Source organism: Osmerus eperlanus, chromosome 17 (assembly GCF_963692335.1).
Source record: "Osmerus eperlanus chromosome 17, fOsmEpe2.1, whole genome shotgun sequence".
Lineage (NCBI taxonomy): Eukaryota > Metazoa > Chordata > Actinopteri > Osmeriformes > Osmeridae > Osmerus > Osmerus eperlanus.
The window spans coordinates 8,882,780-8,906,140 of NC_085034.1; the positions used below are offsets into that span (position 1 = coordinate 8,882,780).

A 23,361-nucleotide genomic window follows, 5' to 3' on the forward strand; every position below is an offset into this window, starting at 1 on the left:
GGCGACTCCACCAACCGGGGCATGATGTACTTCCTGATGGAGAGGGTCAACGGCAGCCTGGAGGACTGGGGCAAGGCCCACGACACGCTGGTGTACTCCAACCTGAACCAGGGCCGCACGCACCTCAGCTACTCCTACTACCCCCAGTTCTGGCTGGAGAGGAGCCTCCGGCCCACCTTCCAGAGGGCCCTGGAGCAGCTCATACACAGGTGAGGGGGGAGGCGGGGTGGGTGTTTTTTGTGTTTGTGTTTGTGTGTGTGTGTGTGGATGTGTGTGTTCCTGTGTGTGTGTGTGTGTCCCTGTGTGTGTGTGTTCCTGTGTGTGTATGATCCTGCGTGTGTATGTTCCTGTGTGTGCACCTCTACATATGTGGTGTCTAAAGGAGATATGAGGGCTACCATCTGCTAGCGACGTGCCGCAGCAAACCACACACACACACACACACACGCACACACACACACACACACACACGCTCCCTCTCATGGAGGAGGGGGTCTAAACGTCAGCCTGGGCTCAGTGTGTGTTAGGACTCATGTCAGGAAGTGATGTACCACAGCGTGGCCTCCCAACCACTGACCTCACAGCACCTCAGATGTGGTCACAGACAGACACATGGGGTGTGTGTGTGTTTGTATGTGCACCATTTGCACTAAGCTTCCCAGCTGTCTATTAAATTGAACTATGACTGCTTAACTGGTGCCGTTCAGCTGGCTTCCCTCTGAAAACATGGCACTCAAGTGTGTGTGTGTGTGTGTGTGTTAATTCATGCATTCATGAATTAAATTAATGTTGTGGGATTATATTCATTAACTTGTGGCTTGTAGGTTATGTTTCTGTGTTTCATACGTCAGTGTTGTGCGCACCGTCATGTTTTTGACCTCCTGACCTCCCCCACTGTTCAAAACCAAAGGTCGCGACCCCTGGACAACTCCCAGAGGACTGTGCTGGTAGCCGGCGGAGTCCAGTGGATGAACACCAACCACCTGAAGATCATCAGGGAGGTGCTGGAGAGGTGCGCACGAACACACACACACAAAACGACCCAACACATCAACAAGAAATGAAACAAAATGAAAAATACACACACATAGAACAACACACACAAAGAACAAAGAAAACACACACGGATGGAACGCGCGCCGACACACACGGCCTGTCTGAAACCATCGATCCCTCTCTCACTCACTAAATTGTCTGTCCTTCATCCCTTTCCTCCATTTCTTCCCTTTCATCCTCCCTCCCTCTCTCTGTCTCTCCAGAGAGGGCCTCCAGGACATCGTGGTGGTGGTGAAGTCCCTGGGCATGGGCTTCCATCTGCCAGTGGACGGCATACGCTCTCTCTCGCTGGTGAGTGTGTTTCCCCCCCCCCACTCACGAGGAATGTCCGCACACACACACACCCGCTTTCACAGTAAGCACTGGGAGCCGTGTGTATTTATCTGAAACATTAGCGGGTAATAATCCACGACCTCCCAGCTCAGCTGACCTCTCAAACGGCAGCGATGGCGCACGTTCAACGACAGCAGCCAGGACCATGTTTCGGGCCAAGGTCCGACTATTTATTTGTAATTTTTTTCCGGAACCGTCCGAGATCCCCGATGACGACAGCTCTCTGATGGATTTCGACCACTTTTTTGCTCCTCTCGTTCACTGACGGCTGTTACGTTCTTGTTTCCCCCCTTCCCCCCTTCCCCCCTACCTCCCCCCGGACCTTTCAGACAGGCGTGCAGAAGCTCCACCACGAGAACGCTGACATCGTCGCCACTGCGAAGCGCTGCGGGTTCGAGGTCATCGACACCTTTGGCATCACGGCAGGCCGCTACAAGGAGTTCCTGCAGGGGCGCTGCGCGTGTCATTTCCATGAGGTAACTCCCCACCCCCCACACACACACCTTATCTAACTCCCAGTTAGACTCTAATATTACAGTGTGATTCCATCTGCCCCGTTCCCCCATCCACTTCAAACCATGACCCGGTAATTTCATGTACTTGTAGCATGCCGGCTAATTTGACACAAACTGTCAGTGCTGACTGCCGAAAGCCTGCCTGTCCACAGAGTAGTCAGCCAGACCCCTGAGAGGAATGTCCCTCTGTGACCACCATCCTTTCAGTGATAACCTCGTTAGGGATGCATACTATTTCTGGAAGCGTGCGCTCCACCAGCTTTACTAGCAGGGCCCTTGTCCCGAGCTTTTAGACGCGGTGGATCATGAAGCAGAGGGGAAATGGTCTCTTGTTGTCTCGCTGATTGAGGGACTTCCACGCATCCCTTCCCCAACAACTCGCACGCCCTCTCAGCATCCTGTGAAAGAGCAAACCTCCTCTACCGCCCACCGCACACCACCCCACCCTTCTCCTGCGAGTCCCAGGATATTTTGAAAAGGGACCCCCTTGCACCCCCCCCCCCCCCCCACCACACCCTCAACTTCCTGTGAAAGAGCGGCCTCCTTGTTTTTTATTCAGCTATAAAATTGGCCTCGGCATGGGTTAATGAGTAATTAGCAATTAGGCTGCCTTTTATTGGACCATAAAGCGCACGTTGGTAGCAGCTGGGCCCGAGGACTTGTGTGTGAAGTGGCTTTTTGAGTTTTTGATTGTGCATGTGTTTGCATGATTGTGTGTGAATGTGTGTGTCCGCATGGGCGTGTGTTTGTGTGTGTGTGTGTGTGTGTGTGTGTGTGTGTGTGTGTGTGTGTAAAATGAGGGCGGCGTCTGCCTCGTTCCTCTCCCATCCCAGTTCATATGGCTTTTAAATGACAACAGGAGGTGGCACGGAGAAGCCAGGAGAGAGAATGTGCAACAAATAAAATAATGCCTAACTGGAGCTCTGAGGAACATCCAAAACTGTCAATGATTGACACCGCCATGTAACCCATTGTGAAGGGAGGCTTGTTGGATAGGGATTAGATTAATGTGGTGTGGTTTCCTCAATGGGTTTTCCGCTTTAGAGCCTAGCCTAGCCCAGGGCTGTTAACTGCAATCCCCAGTCTGACTGGTGGGGAGGTACATGTGAGGAGATGTGTTTACTGTAGATGTGTGTAGCAGTGTGCAGATGTATATAGATGTGTGTAGCAGTGGCTTGATGTATATAGATGTGTGTAGCAGTGGCTTGATGTATATAGATGTGTGTAGCAGTGGCTTGATGTATATAGATGTGTGTAGCAGTGGCTTGATGTATATAGATGTGTGTAGCAGTGGCTTGATGTATATAGATGTGTGTAGCAGTGGCTTGATGTATATAGATGTGTGTAGCAGTGGCTTGATGTATATAGATGTGTGTAGCAGTGGCTTGATGTATATAGATGTGTGTAGCAGTGGCTTGATGTATATAGATGTGTGTAGCAGTGGCTTGATGTATATAGATGTGTGTAGCAGTAGAGGTGACATCATGCTTCTATCTGATGATCCAAGGTGGAGAAGCTCTCGTTCTCCAAGGCTCCCCAGCACCACAAGATGAAGATCCTCCGACTCGCCACCAACAGCGGAACTGGGACAAGTGGAACCGTAACCAGCGGAAGTGTAACCAGTGGAACCACTGGAACCGGGCTCGGCGAGCGTCCCAACCTGCAGGACCAGGACCAGTGGGCGGGGTCTAACTCCTTGTCCTATCACGTGCGAGGGGAGGTGAACCAGGTGTACTCTGAGATTCTGCTGAGCAGACTGTGCCCGAGAGACAGAGGGAACTAGGCACACACCCTGGCACACGTGTGTGTGTGTGCGTGCGAGCATGAGCGTGCGCGTGCACGTGAGCCTTTGCGTACGTATTCATACGAGTTCATTTTCAAAGACTACAAGTTCATTCCGTCCAGGAAGTGTCCGTGTAACAGGAGAGCTGACTGGTCAGTCACAAGACAGAACCATCGCCCTCTGCCACATACACCAACTCTGATTGGCCCACGGGGGCAGACACCCTGTCATGTGCCGTCCACGTACAGGTGGGAAGGGTTGAACAGCTGGCTGGAGCGAGGGATGGCAGACACACTGCCGACAGATGAGTTGAGCAACCGGAACGGAACAGGGAGAGATTCTTCGGTCTTAAATGAAAACCACCTTCCTTTACCAGCACAAACCGACGTCGAGAAAAGAACTTGCATTGCGGCTCAGCTGAGAGTGAAACAGTTGAGAGTGAGGCCAAAAAAAAAAAAGATGCACTCCTGTCATGTTGGATTTTTGATGATGTGTGTGCTTCAGGACAGGAAGAGTCCATTGTTTTTGAAGACTTAATACCTCAGTCATCCACTCTGTCTGGATACCACAAATGTGTTCTATGCCAAAGATAATGTAGGACAGAATTATTCACGCTCCCTTGAAGGTCTTATGTATGATACAAGTATATATTTCTCTCTATTTTTCTACAGATGTTTATTCGTGCCTATTTCATAGTAATGTTTACATGTTCATGAAGAACTTGTGGAATGTTATAAACTGTATTTATATGGCTCTCTGCAAAGATCCCTGGATCAAGAACACCAAGCTTGATGAATTGTTATTGCTAGTCACACACACACACACACATGCAAACAATAATGGAAACAATCTTCAGAGCCCTGTTCTAGAAGAATATGATAACAAGATATGATATTCAATGTTCGTGAACTGAATTTGTCATTCTCAATGAAGGCTTGAAACTGGATTGCGTTTGGTTCAGATTTTGAAGATTTTGAGATGCGTTACTTTTACGATCGATAAACTTTTTCTCTGTGAATTGCACAATTTCTTTAACATCTGTTTTATTTGTTCTGGTGTTATTCCATTTGACTATCCAATATAGAAATCAATGTATTCTCACATAAAAATATATATATATTCGTAATTTATTTTTTGATTCCTTAAATCACGTTGTTTGAAAAAAAAATATGTGTACAAACATAAGGTTGGAAGAGTAACCGTGTAGCCTACTAATGTTTCTCCCTCACCTCTCAGTTAGGATTTTTTTTTTTCCCCGCAGTATGCGAGTTGACTTTTCATGAATGAAACTGGACACCACTATTTTGCTGATAGTAGATCAGTGCGCATATAAGTCAATTGTTTTATTACATTACGTTTCGCAATGTAGGCGAACTGCTTTGAAACCAAAATGAAAAGCAATATATTTTCATATGGAAGGCAGTGTAGCATGTACTTTTGCAGATAAGTAATTTGCTCAACTTTGTCCAGTGTCCAGTAGGCCTATAATGTTTCAATTACAAAATAAGATAAGAACTAGAGGCTACCAATTGTGACTTAATGTAACATTACACTTGAACTTGGTTTTGAATCCAAAGGACATGGCAACCATATCTACAAGCCTTTACTCTTGCATTATTACGTTAAATTTATCAGTTATATTTTAAAACGTTATTTGTTGATTATTGACCCAGTAGATATTTCTGTTCAAAGTGACATGTAACTTAAGGTCTGCGTATTACCGTGACTGGTAGGCCTATAGTTCATATAACTTAACTGATCAAAGCAGCCCTTCAAGGCTACATCATACAGTTTTATGTGATTCCACAGCGTGCGTAAAGCTGCTTTGACGAGCCAATAAATATTGTAAAGCTATTTGAAAAGGCGGTTTTATTTCCACGTGATGACTACAGATGGCTATTCTGGACTTTTCTTTTTGTAAAGCCGACGTTAAAGATCTTGAAAAAGAAATGATTCGTCATTCTTGTTCTCAACTTTTATGTCAATTTTGATACATTTTAGCCTGTTGTTCCATCTCGGGTAATATTAAAAGCCTGTGGAGTTTGTGACATTTCTGCCGGCCGAGGTAGCCCTCACCTTGCCTACCCTTGCTGCTTTCAGTTCGGTAAAATACATTATCCACACTCACAACCTGCCTTGTAGTTAGCCTTGTCTATAGAGCACAAAATCGATGGTATTTTTTGTGTGTATCTTTTAGGGGGGAAATGCTTTGAAATTATGTGAATAATTTGTTCAAAGACATTTTCGTTTTACAGTTATGAAAAGTCATCAGTTAGTCAAATAAAATAAAAATGCTCTTATAGGTTTATTTTTTGGTTTATGCCTAAGAGCTGGCCATTTCTATTATTTATTTATTCTATTGAATGAATGTCTCTCAAAAACTAAGACAATAATTGATAAGAAACTTGGGATAAAGTCACATCAAATGTATTTGTATCTGACTGTATTCGTGACAAAGCCTATGAGAGAGAATCGGTTAAAGATATAGGCATAAAACATGTTCTAAGAAAGCACCAATGATCATGTCTTGGCTTGCGTCCTGAGATGGATACTGTTTCAAAGAGATCCTTCCACGAGAAGTGTTGTCACTTTGTTCCTCCCGCACTTCCCCGCACGCCAACCATTTAGCAGAGTTCCTGTCGCTCACACTGCGCCTTTTTCAGCTCAGTTTTTTTTCTGCGAGCGCCTGTCCAATTAGCGTATAGGATAGTCGCGTCTGCAGAATATAAATCTATAGACGCGCCAATCGGAGCTGGGGAACGCACCGCACCGTGACCAGATAGAGTAGGCTAAATTGCTTTACTCCGGGATAAAATAGTTTGTCAGCGGACAAGGACAAACGCACAGGACCTTCTACACCAAAATAAATCAGGCCCTATAGAGGACGTTCGTTTTCGAGGCGCGTGTCAATCCATGGATGCCCCCGTATAATTGCTTGTCATTTTTTCACCAAGTTGAGGATTTTTTTTTAATCCTGCTGGCTCCAAGCCTTTGCAACCGGACTAGTATGAGAAAGAGCCGCGCGGGGAGAAAGAGCTCTATGGACATATCCAATGCGCGGACACACCAACGGCTTCTGTAGATGAGGTGGCCATGGAGAGAAGGGGCGGCTGCGGAGTACACCACATCAGCTTTCTGTCTCTCCTGCTCTTCTCCCTGTATCCTCTATGCTGCCGAGCCAGCTGGATGTAAGTATACCACCCTTTAGGCTACAGGCATTAGAGTTTCACGGTGATTATCTTGAAATGTTGTCCATATGAACCGTCTCAGTTATATCACGCAATGGAAACGATTTAAAAGTCAATAACAGACTATTGTTGTGTTCAGGTGGTTGGGATTAACTTCGGTGGGAGTACCGGAGAAACTTGGCTGTGCAAATCTTCCTTTGACCCACAAACAGAAGGACCTGTGTAAGAGGAAACCTTACCTGCTACCAAGCATCAAGGACGGTGCGCGCCTGGGCATCACCGAGTGCCAGACGCAGTTCAAGCACGAGCGGTGGAACTGTTCGACCACCAAGGAGCTCTCTGTCTTCGGCTACGAGTTAACCAGCGGTAAGACCTGGCTAATTTTATTAAAACAATAGGCTACTTTGTGGTCCAAATGCAGGGTTTGCGAAATCACATTAAGTCTTGTGCGCTTCGATATCAAATCAAATCAAATTTGTATAGCTCTTTTTACACGCAAGCATGTCACAGAGGGATATGATTGACTTCAAAGTCAATTCTGATTCCGTTTCAGACATAACGGTTTGCCTATTATTTAGGATACGACGAAGTTTTATGAGGCTACTTATTTACTCATATTCATACAATTATATTTACTAAATGTTTTGATGTGCCTTGTATGTATTGTACCCATTGCGGCCATTTAAAGTATTTTGTATTTTGTTGAAGTGCTGCATAAAAACAGTCCCTCGAGTGGATTTGAGTGCGTTAAGATAGAGGCACGTCTTCTATTTTCCATTACTCCTTTCTCGTGGTCGAGTCATGATAATATGTCATGTTAGTCAGAGGAGGTGATTTGATTTGCCGCCCAGCTGGGTCCCCCGCTGCCTGTAGGCAAGGGAATACCGCTGTGCGCACATCTGCTTCGGTTTAACCGTCTCAACGCTACTTCTCCACGGTCAAGTGTTTGTCTTTGAACAGAGGGCTCCGGCACTCCCTGGTCTTAAACCTTGCGGGATTATCCCAATTATGGGATCCACGGTCGACCTGTAATATAAGACACAGTTTCTTTGTTTTAGAGACTCTTGGATTCCCGAGATAGGAATCAGTGCATGGTTCAGCCATTAAGCAAATCTTTCACATGAAACTCATTCCTTTTCCCCATACTCTGTCACATTCCATCAGTCAACCTTTTACTTAATACCAACAAAAGAACTCGCAATTATATTATGAATTATTGTGAAAGTAAATGACAGCAGTGCATTTCAATCCGGATTTATTTAAGTTTATTTATTTATTTTTATATTGTAATATAATAAGTCGTTTTGGAGTAGGCTCCAGTAAAGCAACATGTTGTTTTCATCAATCTGATCATTCTCAAGCATTCTATTATTTGGATTATTTTTCTTCTTTATATTTTTTCTTTCTTTATTCATTCCATAAATGTTTTGTGTTCTTTGTATGACATTATTGCGGTTAGGTTTAAAAAAATACATATATATACACAGTCACATAGTTTTCTTTACCCACAATAACCTAGACCCAGGGGGAACATGTTCCAGCCACTTCAAGGTTTCCCGAGCCACTTTCTCAGGGCTCCGGTGAGTGTGATGAGTGGTGTCGCAGAGAGCCTGTCTGCACCTCACCCATGATCCTGTGATGTGTAACCCAGCACCCTCTCCCCTCCCTGCATGGGGAAGAACCTTGGTCGGGTTCCCATGGGGGCTAGGTGTCACTTTTAGGGTCTGAAATCCAAACTTTCCCAACAAGAAAAACGTTATCATATTTTGGAACGTTGTATCCTGTCCTTTGAAATATTTACTCTCGGCCTCTTAGAACGTTTATTCACTGAAAGTAAAGATTGTAAATTGCCTGAATAACCTAAAAAACAGCACTAATGTCTGCCATGCGAAAGCTTACCGTATACAAGATGATCTTATTCGGCCATTTGCCCCTGCTGACCTTTGATTTCATTGGCCGGGCAGGTACGAAGGAAACAGCCTTCATCTACGCCGTGATGGCGGCGGGGCTGGTCCACGCCGTGACGCGCTCCTGCAGCGCTGGCAACATGACGGAGTGCGGCTGCGACGCCAGCCTGCAGGGCACGGGTTCGCCCACCGAGGGCTGGCACTGGGGGGGCTGCTCGGACCACGCGCAGTACGGGACCTGGTTCAGCAGGAAGTTCATCGACAACGCCGTCCATAACGTGTCGGCCAAGTGGGGCGACGCGCTGCTCACCATGAACCAGCACAACAGTGAGGCCGGGCGACAGGTGAGGGGGGGGGGGCGGATGCACATGGAAACGTGTACCCACACACACACACACACACACTCTCTGATGTGTGGGGTGTTTGATAAGGTTGGATTCAAACACTTCAGTGTGGGGCAGTTTGGTAAATACAAAGTAGATTCCAAAGCGAAAAGAGTGTGCGTCTGCATGCATGCAGACAGATGAATGGAGGGATGAGGAAGGAGCGAGCGCAAATAAAATGTGACAGATACTCATCCTCTTTCATTTGGCGCTTAATGGGTGAGGCATGATAGCGTGACTAATGTGTGTTCACCGCTACTGAGACACAAGCTCCTCTTTCACACACCACCGGCAGGAAGAGTCACACAGACTCACACACACTCTCGCCCTGTATACAGCAGCACTGACCCGGGTCTACAGCACCCACACACACACACGCACACACGCACGCATGCACACACACGCATAAAGACAAGCGCACATAGGCTAGACACAATGGTGGCATTGTAGTTGCTGACTATGTCACTCAAACGTATCCCTCACACACCACACACACACACACACACATGTCCCATTCGAGGTGGAGACTTAGTGGAAGTATTGGGGGTGGGGGGGTGTTGCAACATGATGGTTCGTGGGTTAGACTCCTTTGAGGTCATCCAGAGATCATTCTTTAGTCCTAAGGTTTGTGGTTGGGGGGAAGGGGGGGGGTCCTTTTCTCTTCATCTCTCTACCTCTCTCCCCCTCTTTCTCTCCCCCACTTTCCCTCTCCCTCTTGACACTGGGAAAGCCACAGATGGGCAGTGAGTCCAGGGCTGAGGACAGAGGGGACTCTATTGGGTCAGAGACAGAGTCCTCTCATGGAGTTGTGTCCCAGCGATGGGTCCGTCTAAACGTCGTTAGTTTTGCGGTAGCCCTCAACAGTGACTGTCCTTCTCTCCCCCTCCCCCCCCCTCACAAAAACGGTCCCTAGACCCCTAGCAGTGAAACAAATCTGTTGGACAGAGCGTATCTCCTAAGCCCTGCTTTCTCCCCCTCTCCCTCCCTCCCTCCCTCCCGACCCTGCTTGTCTTTCAGGCCGTCGCCAAGACGATGTCCACCGACTGCCGGTGTCACGGCGTGTCGGGCTCGTGCGCCGTCAAGACGTGCTGGCGCACCATGGCGCCGTTCGAGCGCGTGGGCAACTTCCTGAAGGAGAGTTACGAGGGGAGCGTGCAGGTGCTGGACCGCTCCAAGCGGAAGGTCCGCCGGAAGGAGAAGGAGCAGCGGCGCCTGCCCATCGGGAGGGACGAGCTCATCTTCCTCAACAAGTCGCCCAACTACTGCGTGGAGGACCGGCGCTGGGGCGTGGCGGGCACCAGGGGGCGCCGCTGCAACCGCACCTCGGCCGGGCCGGACGGCTGCAACCTGCTGTGCTGCGGTCGCGGCTACAACACGCACGTGGTGCGCCACGTGGAGCGCTGCGAGTGCAAGTTCGTGTGGTGCTGCTACGTGCGCTGTCGGCGGTGCGAGAGCATGAACGACATGCACACCTGTAAATGAGTGCGTGTGTGGGGGGAAGGGGGGAGGGCAAGGGAGGGGGGGGGCGGATAAGATTCACACACACAATTACACATCGGTGTCTTGCGCTCACGCATGCCAACGCACACACACACACACACACACAATTGTACGTCTCCTTACTCCTCCAGTGTGAGACTGGGAGACTTCCCATCATGCCCTTCTTCCAGTGGATGGAGGAGGGTGCGAGGGGGTGGCTGACAGCCCCACAAACTGTCCACCGGGGATGCCAGTATCACCCCTGGCCAGGGCTCGAGTGGGAACCTTTTTCGGCCGGGGAGTCTAATGGCCAAAACCAGCGCATCCCCACCAGGGGCTGAGCCAAACGTTGTAAACATTCGGGGCTTAGCGTGAACCTAAGACCTAGTCAAGGTTTTGATGTGAGCTGAAATCGGAACTATACAGGAATGCAAGGGCGCGTAGCGTGCGAGCAAGATTTTTTGCATTAATTTCAGTGCAAAATTGTTTTCTGAGCTTTATGTAATATAAACATTACGTTGGACGCATAGTTATATTTGCCGGAAATTAAAACCTACATTTCGACCTGAAAGATTTGGGGCTTTTGAGATTACATATTTGACCCACACATTGCCGATCTGCCGGCCCAATATCTGAGCGGGCAGAGCGGCCCACTGGGAATTCTCCCGATTCTCGCGATGGCCACACCGAGACAGCTAACATTTGTGAAGTTCTGTATAACCAGGGACAACCCATCTCCCCCTGACCAATGAAGGGTTAGATTGTAGTAAGTTTCCAGTTAGACGAGAGAAATGCAAAAACAATCACGACCAAATCTGAACTTCCCCTTGCAGTGACTGGACTAGAAACCTTGTTCAGTGATGAACATTTTAAGCCCATACCATATCACAGGAGAGCAAAGGGAACAGGCTGCCTTTTAGACCCACACAACCACACTGTGGAACCACACTGCGTCTAAGCGGGACTCCAGTAAGAACCATGTAGCAAAACCACAGAAAAGTAGTTTCTGTTTTTTTTTCTGTAGTTTTTTTATTTTTTATTACAGAAAGCAGAAAAACAATACTTGTTTCATCCTCGATTGTGTTCCTAGCAGCAGACAGTTAGTGTGTGTTTGTACGTGAGGACAAGATTGAGCTTCCTAAAATGGCTTTGCCGGGTCGGCTTTTCGCCTCAGGTCGAGCACTCATCTAGAGGGACTTCAAAGAGAAGCGGTCGACCAAACCGCAAACCAAACGTCCATATCGACTCCCTAAAGCTGTTGTTTCTTTACGTTTGTCAGTGCTGTATGGTAGACATTAAAATGGGGCCCATTTTAATGTCTGGCTGGTATGTTTCCAATGCTTTATTAGAAGATATGTACTGCTTTTGCCAGGTTTTAGTCATCTTGGATAGCAATGTCTGTTTGTGCTGGAGTAGAAACTGATATTTGGATGCATGTAGTTTCAATGAATTCTGTCCACAAATAATTGTTTGAAATAACAAACAAATGTAACTTTTGGGGAATAAAATTGGCCAATGTTGTACATTTATGAAAAAAAGATTGTGTCAAAACAACTTTGACAATGTCGAAAGTATGATATTTGGGGCAGGATGTAGTTCAAATAGTTTTTAGACTGAAATTAAGTCTAATGTTAGTGTGTTTGTACAAATTTTATATTTTGTAAATATTAAATTATACTGTACCTCAAAACCAGAACATTTTCAAGCCAGTCATTTAAGTTAAAGTCTGTGTTCTATATCGCTAGACACATTGTTTAGTTATTTCTTTGCTGTTAAGCATGTCTCCTATGTGGGTGTTTGTGTATAACTTGTTGAATCCAAAGTCCTGCTATAAATGAAGGAATGCATCAATGGAATGAAGCAGTTTGTTCTCACTAGACCCATTGGCACACTGCTGGAGTTGCTACTCTCTTTTCTCCAACATTCCTCTTGCTCTGTCTAAGAATTTAAACTCTTCCTTCTTTACCACTCTGTCTGCAATCTGTTTCCCACCCTCCACTGCTCTCTCTCTCTCTCTCTCTCTCTCTCTCTCTCTCTCTCTCTCTCTCTCTCTCTCTCTCTCTCTCTCTCTCTCTCTCCATCTATTTTCTGTGTTTTAATCCTCTCTGTCTACTGACTCTTTCTCTTTCTCTTTTCCCTCTCTCTCTCTCTCTCTCTCTCTCTCTCTCTCTCTCTCTCTCTCTCTCTCTCTCTCTCTCTCTCTCTCTCTCTCTCTCTCTCTCTCTCTCTCTCTCTCTCAGGTTCCCTTCACTGTCTCTTCCGTCCTCCATGCGTCTCTCTCTCTCCAACTCACTCCTGAATAAGAGGGGCTGTGCTCTGTGAGAAGTGGCGACGCTGTGTTAAATACCGGGAGTGCTTCCTCGTAAAGAGAGCCTTTAAAATCGCTAACGACACTGACCTCTTAATTCCTCTGGACAGACCTGATTTATTGATAAGGAGGCCAGAACCCAGTAAGACAAGATGGTGAGTGTGTGTGTGTGTGTATGTCAGTGCTGTCAGCTCAACTCTCATCTAATTGCTTCACACCGTCATTGCACATCACCAGTTCCAGGAAATGCAGCACAAGAATTCCCAGAAAACCTGAGAGGTTTGAGCTTTTAAGGACGGTTCCGATGTCATAGATGTGACATTTGGACTCGAATTGACTCACCAAATGTCTCAAAGCATAATGTTAATTTGGTGTTGGGGGCACCCCTCACATTAGAATGATAATCAATTTGCAACATCTTCCTTCAAAAACTGACCACAGCAGTCAAACACAGTGAAATATAGACACAAGCGGGACATTTTGAAATGGTTTAATTCCGAAGCACACAACTTTATTTTTCCATGGTTGACATTTGCATGGAATTGCCCTTAAAGGCCAGGAATTCAGTCATACCTCCTATGGACCAATCAGAACCATTGTAGACACATTTTGGTTTCCTCCCTAAAAAAAGCTTTGCCCCTCCAGTTTGACACAAGCACGCTAGGAACACAGCACACGCTCGCCTGCTTGTGAGTTGATTCTAACAGCGAGGGCGAGCTACGTTGAGCCTTGTAAGCTGCCAGTCAGCGGCCACAGATGAAAGCCAGGCCTCTGAACAGGAGATCACATCTCTAAGAGCAGACAGACCGGCAGACAGGCAGGCAGACCGGCATGCAGGCACATAGACAGGCACACAGACAGACAAGCACACAGACAAAAACAATACTGCAGTAGACCCAACACTGCCTTTGTTTAGTAGAGCTGAAATCAAAGCCCACCATCCACTGTCTGTTTCTCCCAGGAAGAGGGTTTCTAAAGATCCTTGAGCAATCCCTCATCAGTCAAACACAAGGGAACAAAGCGAGAACTCACTGTGCTCTGTCCAGAACCACAGAGTCGGACAACCACGTAGCGGGAGCTATATTCATGTTTTCTTGGTATATATTTCAGAGTTTGGTTGCATAGGGCTAGAAGGCTGTGCGTCTTAGCGTGCAGTCTGACAGACTGTGCCAAGAATCCTCTTCCTGTCAGGGCTCTTGTCCCTTGTCCCCTTGAAGTGACCAACATCTCACAGAGTAGCCAGAGCCCCTGCCAGTTAGCATTGGTTCAACCCGTAGGAGTGTGGCCCCGGACGGACTCCTTAGAGTCTGTGCCCTTTGACCCCGAGGCAAAGATGCACGCCTTCCATCACTATCGCTTCAAGCTGCCAACACATTAGAAAACACCTTTGCAGGGGAGACCATTAAATACGTTTAGTTCTTGATGTCCACAGTCCTCCTCGTCCCCCATCTCCCTATTCTTACTATGTTCCCTTCTTCTCCTTTCCCTCACATAATCACATAATCATTATCAGTGCTCTGCCTCCCTTGGAAGACATGTGAACAGGTGTTTGGATTAGCAGCCCCAACTCAATACTTTGCTGGCCTCTTGTGGTGAAAGGTACAGGGGCCCTTTTTACTGGAGCATGTGCCAGTGCCCCAGTATAAATCTGCTGTGCCTGTGCCCCAGTTTCATTTGTTTTTGTATTGGGTAAAATTGGGTAAACACAACGATGGTTCGTTATGAACCTTTGGGTCATGTGACCCGAAGGCAGCACAAGGGATATAGTAGAGGACTGATATACAAGACCATTGATTTTGAGTGAAGTTAATTTAATGTCCAGGGTTTCCCACAGCACTTTGCAGTTTAAGGCGGCCACCTTTTTTTTAATTTTATGAGCGATATCCGCCGTGTTACTCTGTCCTGTTTTCTCCCTTTCATTCCAAACCGTGACAGACGCCAGTCTCCCTTCTCTGCAGAACGCATACAAATGTGTGTTTTGAGGAAAACCTTCCCCCCCCCCCCCACCCTGATTTCAATAGTACATTCGTCTCTCTTTCATTACTACCTCTAACAACCACAGACGAGGATTGCAACCTGTTAATCCCTTCCCTTACCAAAGGTTGTCATTTTTAAACTATGCTGTTGTTATTTAATTGTATTACATTTGTTATTTTGCTCTGTCTTCCAGGACCAAGGATAGAGTTGTCCCAGACTCAGGTGTTCTCCTGCTCCCAGTGACCTCTCTCCTTCACCGCCCAGATCTACCTCCACAAGCACATCAAGAGGTGCCACCATGACTTGTACGTCTCTCTGCTGAGGAGTGGAGAGATCAGTCCAGAGACTCTGTCCTCCTCTCGACCACGCCCCAACACCACTTCCTCCCTCCCCCCGGTCCCCACCCAGGGAAGCATTGACACGGAAAAGGCCAGACATCACCACTGAGACCAGTGTGGGAAGAGCTTCAGTCTGTCAGGACATTTAAAGACACACTTTTGTTCTGGCAAGACTAGAGATCCTGAACTCTTCTCACTTAATAATCCAACTTGTATGAACATAGGAAATGTATGTATTTGTCTTTATTATTTAAAGTATAATTGTACATGAGATATTGGATTTATATTGAAAATGTATATTGTATGTAAATGTAAACATAAAATACAGGCTATGTATGATTGTTTCATTGTTTATTATACAATTGTATAATAGTAATAATTAATTCTGTATGACTTAATATATAGTTTACTTATAAACATAACTTAAATAACATGTTATGTTTTGTGATGTAGACAATAATATATAAAATAAAATATTGAATGCTACTGTCATTGTTTATGTCTGATCTATACTGTGAGCATCATTTTGTTATAGTACCTCAAGCCTCATTTCCATATGTGACTGTGTTACATCAGGATGGCAGAAATGATGATCATAGAAGCACCAGAAAAATATGATGCAAATAAATGCGAAAAAAATGTGCGCCCTCGCATCAACTATTGATGTCCCTGCCAAAGCTGATATAAAACTTGCGTCCCTGAACTGTTGTATCGGGTTAAGCAAGGGGATGTTCTATAGCCTAGTAATGCATTCTGCGCAGCAAGCTTGAAAGAAAAAATGGATATGAATAGGAGCCTGTGCCCCAGTAGAGTTTTATGTCTAACAACGCCTCTGGAAAGGTAGAAATGACTTCTGATCATTTTGACCACTCGTGGCCAAACAGCTTCGTCTCAGATGTTACGGAACAGGCACACTAATTAGCAAACACAGGCATGCACTAGGGATTGACAGGTGCAGACAATTTGGCCTCATCATCTTAGGTATGTATCAATGTTCTATAACAAAATCTGAAGCTATTTAATCCAAATCCTTTCTTTCTCTTATTTGGCCTTTTTGAAAAGGCTTATGAAGAAATAAGCTCCTATTCCTGCAAAACAAAGGTAGTTTCTTTTTCGGAAATCCCCGTGAGGTTATTAGTGAAGACCTTTGAAAGGTCGTCGCCATTCACAGATCTGGATCATGTAGCCTGTAGCTTACTGCTTTTTAGCCTACGGTTGCATTTAATTAGTGGGCTACAACATACTATGGCCCATACTCTTGACCTGGGGAAATGATCTGTTAACAGAGTGTATGGTTTTATACAGACCAGGGGTGAACCAAATGTATATGTTACTTTGATGCATGTTTAAAGTTGTTTTCTCTCTTGAACAGAGATCTTATTGGGATTTTTATTTTTGTTTGAATTGTTTATCACTTGTATTATTGTTTTTATTGATTTTATGTAAAGCACCTTGAGCTACAATTCTTGTATGAAATGTGCTATATAAATAAACTCTTACTTACTTACTTACTTACAACAAAAGGATACTTTATAGACGACAAAAATGTGTATATTATTTTACTATAATAAAAATCCGTTGAACGGTATACCTATTGTATAAATGATAAAACATTTGGGATGTCTAAAGCGCAGATTTTTTTTCGACCAAGTTGAGTTGAACCGGTCACCTATAGTGAGAGACGTGGTACAGAACAGCTGCGATCAAATGTACTAATGCTCTTGTGGAAAACATTGCCTCTTAAACATGCGTGCGTAAAACAGTTTCAGATGAATAAAAACATGCGCGAGAGTCTGTGAACATTAACAAAGTTTAGTTTACACATCATGTATGAGTCAGTGTGATATGGAGACAGTGGCAGAAAGACTGAGATGGACAGGTTATTCGGCCTGGTTTTTCGTTGACGTTATCAATGAAGCAACTGAATCAAAATAATGAGTATCTTACGCCTGTTTTTTGTTGTTGTTCGTTTTTAAGTTGTTGCTGGTTCACTAATAAATTGTGCGTAATATACGTCCACTTTAAATTGCAGAAAGAAAAGGGTCCCCACTCATCCACCCAGGATACTTCTCCGTCTTTGCTATCCAGTTGTAGAATTGACTCCATCTTCGCACATATCAAGTTTCGTACTTGATGATTATTACTGCACTGCTTCACGTGGGCTTGCTGTAGTGGAGATGGACTTCTAGTGTTTTCTTCTGGGAGTCTGATAAAGGAAAGAATAAAAATGAATGGTCACACAGAAAAACTACAAATATTGTTACAATGTAAACTTGACAAAATGTGTAGTCTAAACTGGACTTTGGGCCGTAGTGGACTTGATGGACAATCTCATATGGCCGTCACCTAGACATTACAGAACCTTAGCAGCGAAAGTTGAATCCCTGGGCATCAAAACACTTCCTGATGTCACAGTTTGGCTCTCACAACGTATGCTGTATCTAGCCAACCAACGTGACCGTGACACATCTCCAATATTATTCAGAGGACTGGTTTTCATTATAGAGGTGGGAACAGCAGAGTATTTGACTACAGATCAAGGTCACAGGTTCCAAGCCCCCTCTTTGTCTCTCAAGCGTCTGTATATAATATACATTATATATTACTGTATATACTCCATACTTATATTCATATGATATACATTATATATTACTGTATACTCAATAAAAACACAATACAATTATATTGTGTTTTTTCTTTTTTGTTGCAGATTCACTTCAGATGTCCGGTCCGTTCTAAGTCGAAACCTCCATCAGCATCGGCTATGGTGACTGGTCAGTTGGAGCTAGCAACTGTCTCCACTTCTTAGAATGCCTTCTCTGCTGGCTGTTGCACACGCCCCTCCCTCCCCTTTCCCCATACAGTCAGTTCCTCATCCCTATGTGAGGCCTTTGAGAATGAGATGAAAGGAGACTTGGGGCTTCAGTAGGAAAGGGGAGCAACAAGGAAACCTAAAAAGTGGAGAGCCCAGCGGGTTTTTTTCTTTTTCTTTTCATTAACATTTTTGCCTTATAGTTTTTGGATTCTTGGAGAGCATATCAAGTGTGTTTGTGTTGGATGTGTGGGAGTATGCTGGCATTAGTCACATTTATTTAGAGGTGAAATATGAAATATTTAAACTATCTAGATGGAAATACTGAGGACAAAAGACTGTGAAGCCAGTCCCTTCTTCCATGTATATGGTTTATGGCCCCTAAAGCTGAACTTTGTATCTCAGTCTGTATTACCTGTCAACGTTTCAGAAATTGTTTCGTATTCCATTTCTGTCTTCACCTTGTCGTCTATTTGCTCAGGTGAAATATCACATCGAAAGACATTTCTGGGGTTCAAAGCCACATTATATCAATCAAGTTGAAAATATCCATGTCACAGATGGACTGCTCTCTTTCAATTATGGAGAATGTACAGATTTTTTCAGTTGTCCTAATATGAAATTACATAAATTTCAACAATTTTTAGAAATACTTTTCTATTTTCAAATGATTTACTGTTTTCTACTCTGTGATAAATTGAAAGCAAAAGTGATTAAGGTAATTGGGAATTGATTTTTTTACAGAATGATCAGCATTCCCATACCTCTGATAGATGGAGATGTAGTTTGTGTAAGTGTGAGACAGGTAGAAAGAGAGGGAGAACATGAGAGATTGAGTGTGATATTTTTTACCTCCAGTCTCCCTATACAACCATGTAACACCATTTCCACTATGTACTTCAATGTACCAAAACATCCCAGCCCTATCAATCAACAATGTATGTCTCTGGGTGGGTATGGGTAGAAAACATGGAGTCTATCAGTGTTTCCAATAAAACGCTTGGTATCATCCTTGTGACAGATCGGTGTTGAGATTGGGCATGGTTTCATTAAAAGCAAAAGTCCTAGCATGTCCTGTATTGACATGGTCACCTATCTGTTCAGTAAATATTTTAACCTTGAAGGTAAGACATTTGACATAAGCTCTGGAAGAAATTGAGAGACCACTGCACCTTTTTCTTTCACTTTCAAAAAAGTTTAGGACAATTATTTGACATTTTGAGTAAGGAACAGAAGGGTAAACATGTGCAGTACCCTTCTGTTTCTTGCTCAAAATTGTCGGCCCTTATTGGGAAGCTACAATAGCACTGAACCTCTTCTCCAGCAGAAACAGTTCACTTGGATTGGCGCAGCTGGCGGGGCCAGCTAGCGAGAGATGGTGTCATGCAAAGTAGCTATCTAAAATGTTTTCGAGGGGAACTTGGGCAGTCGTACTACTTTTCTTTAAAAATAAATAAAAGAAAAGCCTCGAAATAATAATTAGAAAAGATTTTGCCAATTTAAGGACTGCTGGCTGTGTATGGATTTCAAAATAAAATCTGTCCAACATGACGGAACGTGTACACTGTAAAAAAAAATCACGTAAAAAAACAGAGAAAGCACTGGCAGCAAAGTTTCCAGAACGATTCTGTAAAATTACAGTAAATAATCATACCACAAAATTACATGTAATAAGCTGTAAAAATACAGTGCATGGTCTACAGCCAAAATGAATTAAATTACAGTTTAGTACTGTTCTTAAATGTTAATTAAACCGCAGAAAAACAAAAATACTATGTTAAAATACATTTAAAAACAACTAACTTTAAGGTTAATCTCCGTAATTTTAGGGCATTTGTTTGTTGCTACATGAAACATTCCTGTCTATTTACAGTAATTTCTTATGATTTTTTTTTTTTTTTTGTATGACTAAGAAAATTTTTATAAAAACGCAAGAAATACATAAACCCCAAGACAAATGTCTGTAAATTTACGGTATTACTCAGTCAATTTAAAGAATTTATAGATATAAAAATGTTCATTGGACAGTGGAAAAACAAGCTTAGTACATAAAGATAGCTACATTTACGGCCAATCAATGTAAATGTAGGCTTTCTAGTAGTTAATTTATGAAAATGCCCTGTGTACCAACAGTGATTCCCTGTAGAATTGTGGTTGTGCCAACTAAAAAAAACTACAACAATGTATAAATACTGAATATGTACTTTTAATCAAAAAGGAATGTCAGCACATTTACAGTATTAATCAGTCAATTTAAAGAAATTATAGATATAAAAATGTTAATTGGACAGTGGAAAAACAAGCATACTTAAAAAACAGCTACATTTACAGCCAATCAATATAAATTTAGGCTATCTAGTGGTTAATTCATGAAAATTGGTCCAGCATTGAGCAAGATTGCTGTGAACCGGGCTGCAACGTTATATAGGGCAACTGTGCATGGTCAGTTAGTGTCACTAAAAGTTCTGTTTTTGCAGCTGACAGGCTCATATTATTAAGTGTCTGATGCTGAGGCTCCATGATGATCTTTTGAAATGCCTCAAAGGTGTAGCGGAGCTTTGTAGGGTGCTGCATGTTCAAGGCATAAGAGCCCAAACAACATTGCAGAAGCAAGTGCTACATTCTCAAGATCTTGAAGCACCATCACACCTTCGAGGACTATCCTGACATCAGAGGGTTCACTGCTGGCAGTGTCTTTCACAACATAGATCCCCACTGTCGTTCTCTCCATGGCACTGAGGAAATCGGTCTCAGCCATTTCCTGGTCAAAAGAAAAGATACAATTCTTTAATGATATGTTCAGCATCTTTTCACTTGGCTTGAAAACAACCGGTTAATAATTTCTACCTTCCATTAAGGACAAACCATATCCGAAAATAGTAAAAAAAAAAAAAAGTAAATAGATCCGATGCCCCACTGTTTATGACCTCCGACCCAGGCAAAGCCGCTGCAGGATGAAAGGTAATGTTTTCTCTTAAATTTTTTCAATTCAATTTATTTGATCAAGAGGGACAGTGTACATTCATGAACATTAAAATGTAAATGCACCCAATTATATCCAAAAGGCTAGTTTCCATTGGCAGTCTTCCTTCTGTGTTTGAATGTCGGTCTGTATGTGTGTGAACAGGATTACGAAAAACTACCATCCCGATTTGTATGAAACTTGGTGAAGGGGTATGGGACAACATAATTCTGACCATGATTCGTCATTAGGCTCCTTAACGATCAGTGCAAAAGAGCTGCAGTTCCTGTGCAGAGACAGGAGAACCGAGCAGAACAACCATCTCTCCACCTCTCCATCGCAGCCATAGCCCACCTGAGAGGTCACGACAGTTAGCCAGACTCGTTAGATCAGAGAGGTATATTAACATCGCATCGTTTGAGTATCGTAAAAGTCGAGACTTCAGGACCCCGGGTTCTGGACTGGATGGAATGCTACAGAGATAGCGTTCTGTCAGAGTCTCCCATGTATGCACAGGAACACTGAAGCAATGTAAGTGTCTCTTTTTAGTACAGGTTTACTGTGCAACACTAGTTCACTCCCATGTTAAAACGTTGCTAAAACTCATGATTACCGAGATCAGATTGTTTTTCATCGCCGTAGGTTTTGTGTTTTGAAATACATGCAAGTGAATGTCTGTGACAGAAAGAACCTCCATCAACGGTCTTGACATAAACAGTCCACACAACAATAATGGCAATTGCAATTTCATGTAGTACTCACCACAAAAACTTGGGCCCACGGTTACAGAGCTGACTCCAGGTGACAATGTAGTGTGAGAAAATGTAAATCTGCAGCAACAGAAAAACACAAGTATCATGCAAGCAATTTCTCCCGTGTGAGTGTTTGAATGTCGGTTTGTTTGTGTGTGAACAGGATTAAGCAAAAACTACCAGCCCGATTTGTATGAAACTTGGTGAAGGGGTGTAGCATGGGACAACATAATTCTGACCATGATTCGTCATTAGGCTCCTTAACGATCACTGCAGTTCCTGTGCAGAGACAGGAGAACTTAGCAGAACAACCATCTCTCCATCATAGCCAAATCCCACCTGAGAGGTCACGACAGCTAGTCAGACTCGTTAGATCAGAGAGGTATATTAACATCGCATCGTTTGAGTATCGTAAAAGTCGAGACTTCAGGACCCCGGGTTCTGGACTGGATGGAATGCTACAGAGATAGCGTTCTGTCAGAGTCTCCCATGTATGCACAGGAACACTGAAGCAATGTAAGTGTCTCTTTTTAGTACAGGTTTACTGTGCAACACTAGTTCACTCCCATGTTAAAACGTTGCTAAAACTCATGATTACCGAGATCAGATTGTTTTTCATCGCCTTAGGTTTTGTGTTTTGAAATACATGCAAGTGAATGTCTGTGACAGAAAGAACCTCCATCAACGGTCTTGACATAAACAGTCCACACAACAATAATGGCAATTGCAATTTCATGTAATACTCACCACAAAAACTTTTGGGGCCACGGTTACAGAGCTGACTCCAGGTGACAATGTAGAGTGTGAGAAAATGTAAATCTGCAGCAACAGAAAAACACGAGGGCTTCACTTAACCAAACTTAAGTTAGCCTACACAATTCCCCTAACTCAACATTACTCAACAAAACACTCCTATTTAGACAGTTCTCTGTACAGCGGCACTTTGCCAGCTCCACAATTAATTATCTAATGAATTAACATGCTTTTATCAACTATGTACAACACTAACATTGAACAAGTGCCTTCGTTTTTCATAAAATATTTCCTACCGACCTAGCTAGCTAGCAGCTAACATTATACTGAGGTAAGAGGAAAAAAATAAAATCAACATAACGTTATAGTAGAGATGGTCTACAAAGCCACACATTAGTCATGCAGGTCATAACGTTAACCGAATTTTAGGATTGCAAATGGCAGATTTAATTAACTGACATTAGATAGCTAACGCTAGCTGAGCTCTATAACCCCTGAGCTAGCTAATAGTCACTCTAAATAGCTAATGCTAACGTCAGCTAGCAATTTGCCTTCAGTTTGGTAAAAGTCCATTCCGTTTTGACAAAAAAAGGTTGTGAAAAACATATAACGCACTATATCAGCTTAACATTAACGTTACCTCTGAATCTCTTTGTCTCTTCTTCAGTCAGTATAATTCCTGAATCCTATAACTTCTGGAGCAGCTGAAACCTCCATTCTTCTCCGGTTTTCGCGCCATGTGCGGCAGTGACAGTTGGGAGAAGCAAAGTGCTACTGCTACAACCACTGCGCATGTGTGAACCTTCCTCATTCAA

General features: G+C 43.9%; 2 protein-coding genes and 1 long non-coding RNA gene across 3 annotated transcripts in view; 2 read left to right on the forward strand and 1 right to left on the reverse strand.

Annotated features, from left to right (window-relative positions):
• The window catches only part of cped1 (cadherin-like and PC-esterase domain containing 1), a 34,683-nt gene extending 29,974 nt beyond the window's left edge, over positions 1-4,709 (forward strand). The window contains exons 17-21 of the mRNA XM_062483662.1: positions 1-209; positions 911-1,012; positions 1,260-1,347; positions 1,719-1,865; positions 3,412-4,709. Of these exons, the coding sequence (XP_062339646.1) occupies positions 1-209; positions 911-1,012; positions 1,260-1,347; positions 1,719-1,865; positions 3,412-3,687 (822 nt within the window). The 3' untranslated portion in view covers positions 3,688-4,709. The remainder of the gene's footprint in view (positions 210-910; positions 1,013-1,259; positions 1,348-1,718; positions 1,866-3,411) is intronic.
• A 1,665-nt stretch (positions 4,710-6,374) lies between these two features.
• wnt16 (wingless-type MMTV integration site family, member 16) lies at positions 6,375-10,647 on the forward strand. Its single transcript, XM_062483504.1, has 4 exons — positions 6,375-6,875; positions 7,015-7,241; positions 8,840-9,126; positions 10,183-10,647. The coding sequence occupies exons 1-4, from the start codon at positions 6,781-6,783 to the stop codon at positions 10,645-10,647; spliced, it is 1,074 nt and encodes a 357-aa protein (XP_062339488.1). The 5' UTR covers positions 6,375-6,780.
• Positions 10,648-20,269: 9,622 nt separating this feature from the next.
• LOC134037940 (uncharacterized) lies at positions 20,270-22,100 on the reverse strand. The gene is made up of 2 exons (XR_009932609.1): positions 21,804-22,100; positions 20,270-20,840 (listed from the first exon to the last, which is right to left on the reverse strand). It is a non-coding gene; the product is annotated as an uncharacterized LOC134037940 (long non-coding RNA).
• Positions 22,101-23,361: the final 1,261 nt, after the last annotated feature.